Source organism: Pararge aegeria, chromosome 6 (genome assembly GCF_905163445.1).
Source record: "Pararge aegeria chromosome 6, ilParAegt1.1, whole genome shotgun sequence".
Lineage (NCBI taxonomy): Eukaryota > Metazoa > Arthropoda > Insecta > Lepidoptera > Nymphalidae > Pararge > Pararge aegeria.
In genome coordinates, this window is record NC_053185.1 from 6,806,040 (window position 1) to 6,817,431 (window position 11,392).

General features: G+C 34.2%; 1 protein-coding gene across 1 annotated transcript; it reads right to left on the minus strand.

The window, feature by feature from the left end:
- Window positions 1-3,122: 3,122 nt before the first annotated feature.
- Window positions 3,123-10,601, minus strand: LOC120624453 (glyoxalase domain-containing protein 4). The gene is made up of 5 exons (XM_039891004.1): window positions 10,220-10,601; window positions 8,828-8,877; window positions 7,346-7,611; window positions 5,774-5,929; window positions 3,123-5,337 (listed from the first exon to the last, which is right to left on the minus strand). The coding sequence occupies exons 1-5, from the start codon at window positions 10,307-10,309 to the stop codon at window positions 5,045-5,047; spliced, it is 855 nt and encodes a 284-aa protein (XP_039746938.1). The 5' UTR covers window positions 10,310-10,601; the 3' UTR covers window positions 3,123-5,044.
- Between the last annotated feature and the right edge of the window lie 791 nt (window positions 10,602-11,392).

The window sequence follows — 11,392 nt, forward strand, 5'->3', positions numbered from 1 at the left end:
CTTCTCGTTTCGCCTCCTTCCGCATATAAGAGATTCTAGACTCTCCACAACCGCTTCATGCGCAACCCCACTGAGTGCCCCTGGTTCGTACGCAACGTCGAGATCTCAAACTCTCCAATTTACTTCGAGAAGTTTATGCGACATCCCAACCCTCTCATAGTTGCGGCTTCTTTTTACTCACCCAACCTAAGTAAGCGTCACGACGCTGAAAAAAAAAAAAAAATCGGTTTCAGTGACCATCATTCAGGCCTTGTCGTCTATGTTGGACGATGCAAACATTCTGTTTTCTCCTGTGACTGTACAGACCAATTAGTGAGCGACAATTTCGTCCACAGTTGCTACAGCAACAACTGACGACCACTGCCGGATTAACTATGTAGCAAGAGTAGCAATTGCTACGGGCCCCGCGCGAAAGGGGCCTCATATCTTTAATACCATTCATTTCAGCCTGAGCGTAATTTTTTGTGTGAAACTTATGATGTGAAGAATGAAGCTTAAGATGTTATGCTGAATTTTTTTGGATGTCACAAAAACGTTACAACTTTTCCACGTCAGACACTCGGTACCCGACTATTTCCTTGACGTAACTAAATTAAATAATTTCTTACGGTAAACGCACCAAATTTACAAAAAGTTGCTTATTTAAACGTGTAGAATTTCAGTCGGCCTGATCTAGTTCACGCACACGCACACAGACATCGCCTATAGTAATTTACTACACTATTAATTACCCACAAAATTGTAACCTATAGATAGCAAATAAACGTATTGAGTATTGAATAATATTTTTACCACTTTATACTTAAGAACCCATACCCCATATCCATAAACCATTTGCTACGGGCCCCACGCTTGCTTAATCAGGCACTGCCACTGACTGTACAGAAATAATAAATCACCAATTTTCCTCAGCCGGGAATAGAACCCACAGCGCTCACTGCTGCGCAAAGAAGGTAATCTAAACGTAAATACGTAAGTAGTTACACTACAATCATATTGACGTTACATCAAACCTATAATGATAACCTTGACCTGATTTTCAAACAGGTCATGTTTATGCTCAATTAATTGGACTTCAAAGGTTTTAAGATAAAAAGTTCCATGCAGATTCACCTTTTTATATTAGTATTCATATAACGATTGAATTCTTCAAATAGTTATTTATGCAACTGTTAATAATACACATGTGTGTGCGCAAACACATGTACACTCTCAATTCCCTTACTCTCATGGTTCGATCGGACGGCCGCTAAGACATGACCGAAAAGAGATCTGACAGCTTACGTTACTCTCAGAGGCACGGCCGTTAATCACTTCACTAGTCATTCTTTTTGAACAGGCTCACCACTAGACCAAGTACGCAGTATAAGGGTGCCCAAACATTGGCCGAAGTATAGTAGAAAGGCCATCCCAGTTATAAAGCAAAACGAGAAAAAACCCCGGAAATCAATTTTGTTGATGGCAAACCCAATCTCAAGTCAAAACCGATCAAGTCTCACATCACGCGATATCCTCGTTTCGCCATTCATCGTAATTTATTTGGTCGATACAATCAAGTCGTTCGTCCGCGCTACGGTCGCCATTCGGTCTATAAACGGGTTTATATTTAGTTGATTATTGCCGGAGGGATCACGCGATGCTAACTCAGTTCAGTTTAACAATACGTTAATGGTGACGTCATCAGTTATTAGTGATTAGGAACAAGATAATATGATCAGAGAATTAATTAACTGTGTATACCGTGTGGTGACGGTATAACAGAAAACAGTTGTGACCACGTCTTTTTTCGCCGGATGTCGTACAGTGACGTGCACTGGGTTTCTAACCAGGGTATGCATACAGCAGGAAAATGGCATAAAACGGCAAAAATCCTCCTCTTGTACCAGTTATATACAGATTTTAGGGTAGGCAGTGCTTTTGCGCATGTATGAAGTGCCGCCGCTGGTGTCGTATGAGGCGACTAAAGAAATATAACAGAATACGGGCAGCAGCGTCCTCTGTGCTGCTACTACAAGCATTTTTTTTCATTAAAATCGCTTGACAGCATATTAAATATAAATGGTTTTATTAATAATATCAAGTGCGATTTGGTGCTCAAACAAGGATGGTTCCCAGTACCCAATGCAATTAGAAACTACATAATATTGGCATTATTGTAGCTAAAACACTTATGACGTCACATTAATTTTGAACTTTATTTTAACTTTATATTATCTGTGGTTCTAGCAGCAATTTGAAACTTTCGACTTAGTATCTATTACCTACGGGTTGAGATAAAGCCCACGAACAGACAGACGGACAGCGGAGGCTTAGCAATAGGGGTCAGTTGTCACCCTTCGGGTACGGAAAATTCAGTTTCCGAGTGTTGCCCAAACAACTCAAGCTGTAGAATAGATATTTTTCCCACGGGAACGGAAATTAATATCAGACGGCCATAATAACCTGAACCCGAGCTAGTTAATTACGTTTCAACGTAATTCATTATACTCAATGTTTTTTTATAAAACTTAATGAAAATAATAACTCTTAGTGACAATTTCTTCGTTCCAGAGATATTCGTGTAAACCCGACTAAGAAAAATTTACTATTTATATCTAACTAACTAAAACTAAGCACTACTGTTCTAAAATATCAATCAAGCGTAGCTTGTGTTGTGGGTAATCGAACCCACGGCCTAAGACGCAGGAAGCAGGTGCACTCACTGCACCAATCGGACATTTTGCAGAGATATCAGGTATGCTCAACCCCAACAATGAATTAAAATTAAAAAAATACCTGGGCCGCTAAATAAACAACACAATCAATATTCGAAACAAAAATTATATTTATAATTTGTTATACACAATAATGGACGTGAAAAAAGGTAAATACTTAATATAATGTGCGCAGTTTAAAATGTTTGATGCAAAACTTAATATTATATTATTAGAGATGATCAGTGGCGTGCATAGAGGGTATGCACAGAGTATGCAGATGATATAAAATGAAGAAAATCCCCAGTACGAGCTATAAATACTTAAGGATAGGCTTTCTATTACTTTTACAATGCCTATCCTTTAGTTTTTTATAAATCTTATCGGAGATTTTCTTCATTTTATAACCCTCTATGCACGCCACTGGAGATGATGCCATAAGAATAACTAATTATATTATTTAATAAATACCTACTTTAACCGTTATTTATTTAGTGTGAACCAGTTTAACTTTGTACAGATTGTTTTGGAAACCATTTATCACTGGCTAACCGGTTTCTTTCACGTGTTCACGAGGTCGAAGAAACTTAGACCACAAACTCACGCGTCCCGCACTACTAAGTGCATGATCGAATACAAACGGCCAATCAACCCGGTGAACGCTAACTAAAGAAAACCGTTAATTGATAGATTCATATATGTCGTTCCCTAAGACTGTTCTGGAATATTAACATGTAAAAGCGAAATTTTTTTGCAAATCAATCGCTACTGTTAATTTTGTTTTCAATTATCTTTTTAAAATATATCTGTTACAAAAAGATTACACATTTTTCAGATCCCTTACAGGACGTTTAACTTTCCCCCTTATTAATGAACGTGGCATAACGTTTAAACTCTAAATTCTTGTCACATTTTTTTGTCACGTTCTGACATTTCAAAAGATACTACCATAACTATTCTAACGTGTTAGGCCGCGTTTATAAGATACAGTAATTTGTTGAACTAGTTTTTAATAATATTAGTTATTCTTATTTTTTAAATATTATTCGTGCTAGGTTAGTAAAAAAACTACGGGAATGCTAAAAGTAAACTTCCACCAAGGATAATATCACATTAATTTTACAACTATATATTTATTTCGATATACGCTTTTGGAAAACCTAGTTGCCAGACTAAAATAAGGTATGGTGTCAAGTCACAAAAAGCTGTAAGCCTTTCTTGATGATCTAATAGATTGATGCTATAACTTGCATGACTAAAGATTAATTATTAAAATTTTATTATAGTAATACTAATGAAACATATATTGTATTAGATAATTATAAGACATGCGCCGAATTTGACATGTTTTCACTATTCGTATTTCGGCCAAATTATTCGTTTATTGTTTAAGCATTTCTGAGCTTATTTTTTTGTTAAGTTAATATTATCAATATTTTAATATTTTTGTAAAGATAAACACCTTCGTTTTTTATTTTTAACTTAATCGTAGCAGCGAAACATAACGTACATGTTAGAATCTGTTTACGCGGCAAAACAATGTAATTGTAAACCGAATATTTCGGTCGAATATCCGGTTCGGTAAATGTTAAACCGAATGATATTCGGTATACGGTTATTCGGTGAAAACACTATTCGGCGCATCTCGAGTAATTATAGTAGGTCTTGTCTAGCTTAATTTGCTATAATCCGCAAAATCTAAGACGGGTATTTTAGAGGTTGAGTTTTTGTGGCATAAAATAATTACATTTTGATTGCACCATACAGATTCGTCCGATCATACCTAACGTTTCATTGTTATATCATAGACTTCCCTAAAGAAGGTACTGGTTTTATCCAAATCTTCCATTCAGTATATCAAATTTCGGTACAACTTATTTTATTGGAAAAATACATAGAAGGATATGTTCTTTAGAAATACTTGTACAGTTATACTGTGCAAGTAAATCTAAGTGCACTCAGGTTTAAAGAAAAAGAAATCCAGTATAAGATGTCTAGAAATCGTTATTGAGTATGGCACTAGCTGTAAAGTGTAAATTATGCGCCTTGTTTTAAATATCAAATTCGTCTAAAATTCTACAGCTAACGCTCAGAACGTTTAAAAATAAAATTAATAGTACAGAATTTGCGACTTTAAGGATAGCAGCATTAGGTCCATTTCACTTCGACGTTAAAATGTTTCTATTAAAAATGGTAATTCATGGCAATAACAAAATGCAGCTATTTCGTTTTTACACGATAAATTGTACAATAATATCTTTCAATTTTGTAATATTAAATACGCATTAATGTTTAGTAATATATTATGTATTTTTCCGATCGTATCACAAGATACACATAGATCTGATGGTTTAGGCTCGGGACTTATCTGATTTGATAAACTTATCTAAGTCGGCGTCACTGGCTGGATCGACTTGCGATAACTGGCGGAAGCTCTCGTCGTCCACGAAGCATATCTCATGATTGTCAGGGTCAGCGAGGATGATGACCCTAACTGTGGCTTTTCCTGGCGTATCAAGGGATATAAGGGGTGTCAGTATCTTTTCCTTGCTCTCTTGAATCTTCTTATCGATGATTGGCTGTTGGTCGAAGGGGCAGGAGAATGCGATTCGACCGTATGCCTTCGCTCGGTTTACCTGCTCTCCTGTAATTTTTAAAATGTTATACAAAAAAGTTTAAATAACTACACTGCTCTTTATTCTCGGCAAACAGGATAAAGGGATATAGAGCTTAGATTCACTACGCCGCTTCGGTGTGGGTTGGCAGGTATAGGTAACCAACTAAACCTAAAAAATAAATAAATATACTACGAAATACATACATCGCCATCCAGCCCAAAGTAAGAGTAGCTTGTGTTATGGGTGCTAAGATGACTGATGAGTATTTTTATGAATATACATAAATTCTTATAATATACTGATAAAAACTAAGACACTGAAAAACATTAAGGTTCATTACACAAACATTTTCCGGTTGTTGGAATCGAACCGACGGCCTTGGACTCAGAAAGCAGAGTCGCTGCCCACTGCGCCAAACGGCCATCTAAATATAGTAAAGAGTGGATATTAATTCTTTCTCACCAATATCAACTAGTTCCAGTTTGGCTTGATCGTCGCTGAATCCAAGAAGAACGGATTTGTCGGTCTTCTCGAAGATCTTTAGCGTCAACAGACCGTTCCAGTATGCTATGGATCTAGCTAGATTCGAACTCGCCAGAGACACTTTGACAACTGGATCTGAAATAAAAAATAGAAGCACAGTTGTAAATTTGATATGATTGGTAGGTAGGTCTTTGATTTTATTCATAGCAAAAATACAATTCAAACTAAGCTTTTCGACGAAGAATAATTAATAATTGATCACGTAGAATGGCAATCGTCACTAATATTATATAATACGCCCCAGCTAAGCAACAAATCATAAGGACAAACGAAAGGACGAAAGTCTAGTTTTGGATATCGATATCCCCTCGTAAAAAAATTATGTAGGTACCCGAGGTGCGTGCGATCAAATCAATCCAAGAAACTAATACCGTAGGTGTGATGATAGTCATAAAAAACAATCATTTTATGGATAAAAGAAGCATATGCGACTCCCCAACATATTAATATAAAATTAATCTGAAATTACCCGAAAAGTTCGGAGATAATTTAATTTTAGTAGGGTTTATGGAGATTGCATAGTATTTGGAAACACATGTCTAGGTATTAAACTTATTTGTCTATGTATCATCCATTCAACAATTCTAATACAAAAGCCATAATGATAAAATCACGAGATCATATCAATTGATATAACGCACTTATTACTTCTTATCTCAAATGTGATTAATTTATAAGAAACTACTTGTTCTAGCTACTACATACCTACCTAAAATTAAATTTACTTATACATATTTATAACAACAATCGCAGATTATAGAAAATGAACTCGAAATTTCTGAACTCACGTGCTTATACATTATGCAGCGTGTAAAATAATATTGAACGATGCTTCAGTATATTTCATAAGGAATCACCCTGTAAATATATTATAGCAAAAGAAGCATATTTATTGTTCCATAAAAACTAATTCAAATTTTAAGTGTTTACTTATGACAACCCTAATGTAGATAAAAGACCGACACGCGCATAGTACCTACGGAACGCGACGTCGTCATTTTGCAGTCGGTTTCAGTAGTTTCAGCCTGTGAAGTATTATTTATAGAAGTTGTATTTATATTATATAGTTACAAAATGTAAAAGCACTTGAGTTCTGAAATGATCAGTTAATATGAATTGTAATTTTGATACTTATTTTTTTAATTTGTTGATTATTGGGTAAAAGCTAGTATTACAGAAAGTAGAAAAAAATTTAAGTGCATACATCATTTTTTGCAAGCCATCTAGGGTGGATTGTTTATTTTTTATACTGTTGCTACCAACATTTTTTAAACCAGTCAGGGAATAAACTAATTGAATTGAATTAAAAAATAAATAATTGCATTTTTGCAAAAGTGTTAAACAATTAACATATGCTGCTTATTTTGCTTATGTTAAATCTTAATACGAAAGGTCTATCTAAATCTTTTGTTCTATTATCTTGTGTTATAATAAAAAAACAGATCATTATTTTATGAAGTGCTCGTCTAAATCAGATAAATTAAAACTTACCTTTATCAACGGGTTGTGGTTTATCGATTAAGTAAAATTTGTAACCACCAGGTGCTTCTACATACTTCATACCATTCTGTTCTTTGATCGGCCAGTTCATAGCTGCAGCTCTCTTCAGACTCTCACTTGACTGTATGGTCAAACCCAGGAAATCATTTCCCTGCTCATAATGTGTGATTCCATAGTTGTAGGTGAGTTCAACCACAAAATGGGTGTCTTCTGGGCCATAGCCTATCATGGTTTTGCTCCATCTGTTTGCATAAGGTCTGAAAAGATGATGTATTATATTATTATATTTAATTGAGAGATTCTATGTTTATTATAATGGCCCATAACTGGGCACTGGACACCTCTTTCACAGAAGAGGATATAGAATGTAGACCCTCCATGCTAATCAAAGTGGATTGCAGGTCTTTAACAATATCATCACATGCTAATGATAAATATAATAACCGATGGCTTAATACACAATGGCTGCACAATTTGCAAACAAATTAGCTTTAGGGAATAGCGAGAACTCAATTCATTTTATGTGTTTGTATTAGTTAGCCAAATATATCAAATGCTAACAGTAACATTTTGGAAGTAATATGCTAAAGAAAAAGTCATGTTCAGTGGGCATTCATCTTTTTTATTGACATTTATTTTTTCCCCTCAATTTTCAAGAAAGTTTTTTAGTTTAATCCTTTTGTTCGCCCTGAATTCAACATAACGCCCTTGTAGCACAAATAACTATTTCACTTAATACAAATAAGAACATTTGTTTTTAATTTGCTAATTAATAACTAAAGTGTTCATTTAGCATGTAGCTTAATGTCTAAAGCAATAAAAATAATGAAATATCACTAGACTCTAGGTCTAAAGTCTAGTTGACTGATGAATGGTCATATGTGTAGCAATTAATGACATCATCAACCATGTGTTTGTATATAGCTTAGTTGTGGTTACCAGTGAATAATCTCAATAGATACCACATCCAAAAAGGTGACATGAAACATGATACATTCCTTGCAAGAGGTTGCAGTAAAGCACATTTGCAGTAAATTTAGTCACATGATATAATATCTGAAATCTTAGTAATTTCTCAGTAGTTCAAGATTTAAAAATAGCCTTTGTAACTTATGCACTTTTATAATCACAGTTGTTCTTGGCTTAATAATTGTATATAGGTTACCAAAATTGCACTACAAAATCGCAGTCTGGATTATGGATAAGATCTGGGGTTGCAGGGGGATTTCTAGAAAAACAGCAAACAAGGAAGATTGCATACATATTTCTGTTTTAAATTTTTTAAGCTTTTTTAAGGCAAAAAGAGAGATAAAGAGACAGATTTCAACCAAAAACATTACAACAAATTTCAATTTTGATAGACAGAAATAGATTTTTATCTTCATGTTACATTCTGCAACTTGCCTTATATTCAATGCATACTCTAAACTTGGTTAATCAATAAAATACAATGACTAATTTATAAACACTTACCCATTGCAGGTTGCTTCACAGCCTTCACTGAACTCTTCATGACGAAGTACCTTAAAATAAAAGTAAATGTATAATGTTAATGGGAAAAAAACATTTAGTTTGTATAAACAACTTAATTCATCAATGATGCCATTGCTAGAAATTGAACAGCTACTGTTTTTCCTCTTTATTGTAAACTAGATGTTGCCTGTGACTTTATCAAGGTTTTGTTTTGTTTTTTGATGTGGCATTCAATTAAGTTGTAGTTCTAAAAAAATTTAAAGTATTAAGTATTGCTAAGCCTTAAATGAGGGGTTTGCTGCTGTCCACTGATGAGTTCTGTCCTCTATCTCCAATCACATTCATCAGATCTACACAAAGTTTGGGCAAAATAAAACACATATATACCTCTATAGTACAAAAATAATTATTTAAATTGGTTATAATTTGTCGGAATTATGTTGTAAAATCATCAAACACTTTCATCCCCTCTCCCAAAGGAAACAATCTTAATGTCGGGATAAAAAGTATCCTATATTACTTCTAAAACTTCCAAGAATATGTGTACAAAGTTTCATGAGGATCAGTTAAGTAGTTTATGTGTGAAAGCGTGATAAACAAACTTACATTGACATTTATAATATTAGTAGGGATAAGCAATCTATCTTGCAACGTCTGGAAATTTGTTGGATACTTGGAAATTTGTCTCAGGGAATCATCAACTGATAATTTATTATAGTTGCTGTTAAAGTTACCTAATTTATTCAGAATATGGTTCCTTTAAAGTCAAGAAATAAAAAGACTGCTGTTGGTTGGTTTACCAAATGGTTGAAATTTGCTGATAGTTGCTTCTAATACTTAATACTGTATTTCATTATGTAAATTCCACTGAAATTTTTGTTTAAAAAAACTTAGTAAGGGAATAACAAAAAATTTGATTTGAAAAATTTCACCAGGCTATTTTTAAAATAAAAAACATGTTAACCAGCTTTCAGTTTTTTTTTTAATACAAGTCTGTTTTCTTTATAGTAATAATTGACAGTCAATAAAATGGCCCATATGATGGAAAGTCAAAAACTGTCACCTATGAACAGTACATGCACTTCACAGGACATTCAACTTTTCAAGGTACATGTCCTGTAACTTGCAGCGCTGTGTCCATCAATTTAAGGTGTTAAACCTCTTGTGCCTGTAATTACACCGGTAATAAGCCGACAAGAAACCTGGATAGGAACTCACTATTTACAGTAAATTACGAGATCTTGTTAACCGGCCTTTCGGTAATTATCATTGCATGACCTTGCTTGTTTTATTAGTGTTACAGTAACTTCTTTCCGCATGACTAAGCTAATATGAAACGTTGTGAAATATAACATATTTTTATTTTCATTTGTTCAAGTAAAACAATCTTACCTTCATTCCTAATACTTCGCGATAAAACTTAGCTGTTGATGTTCTATCTGCCACTTTGAAAACAAAATGCAATGCACGTCCACTTATCATGATTAAAACAGTTTATTACTTATTTTATAAAGCAATTCCTCGTTTCTTTACTTTTAAAAAACTTTATAAATATTCACAAAAATTGAGATATAAGTCTAACTTCTGCTGCTGGCACTTTCACTTTAAATTTTTTTTTTTTTAACGTCAAATTGACAATTCGAGATTCTACAACTGCAGTTGTCAACGTATTTAACGTTCAACAACTAGCAACGAATGGTCGGTCTCGATGACACGCTCTTCATCGTGCGCGCGGTACGGAACGGCTGTTTGCGACACACTGCATTCCCGTTCAACCAACAAAAGAATAATCACACAACATAAAACAAAATATAGTTATACCTGTATCTAATCTAAAAACGAAGTACATTTGACTAGTGTGGAAAGGACTTTACTAACACGTGCACTATAATGGACTCAAGATAATATGATAAGGCGGGTATTAGCTATAGTTGCGATTCGCGTTACTAGACTAAAACTGAAAATAGAATAATGCGATAAAAGGGTACTCCTAGCCATTTGAAATCTACACGCGTAATGTTAGCTATAATACATTAAAGTATCTTTCAAAATCGTTAATAGTACCTTTATGAGGATCTTGTAATTGTTTCCTCATAGTCTCTCTCCATTTCTGTACGAAAAGTACCAAGCTGTTGTGTCCACTGAGTTTCATACAAATGGTCCGAGATTTGTTAGTTAACTTCTATAATTAAATTTAAGCGTTTCCTAATACATGTAGGTAGTATCCTCAAGTTCTACCGCTAGTCATTAACATTGTCTTAAGTAGGTACCTAAAGTTCTGATTTTCCATAGTAAGTGATGTATTTAACTAGAATGGGTACTGCAATCAGACTATTTAATCAGATATAAGTAATTACTCTAGCTTTAGATCTTAGTCTAGCGAAACATGTTATCTTTAGGTAGGTAAATACGTTAGTAGAGACGACGAAGATTTGCTGAGCAATACTTGGTCACGTATTTGGTACATAATAATTTTTACAATATCATATTTCTTATAGGTATTAGTAAATACTAGATACAACTGAGGTAGTTTGGCCAATGGATAGCATGTTCGAGTACGGATTA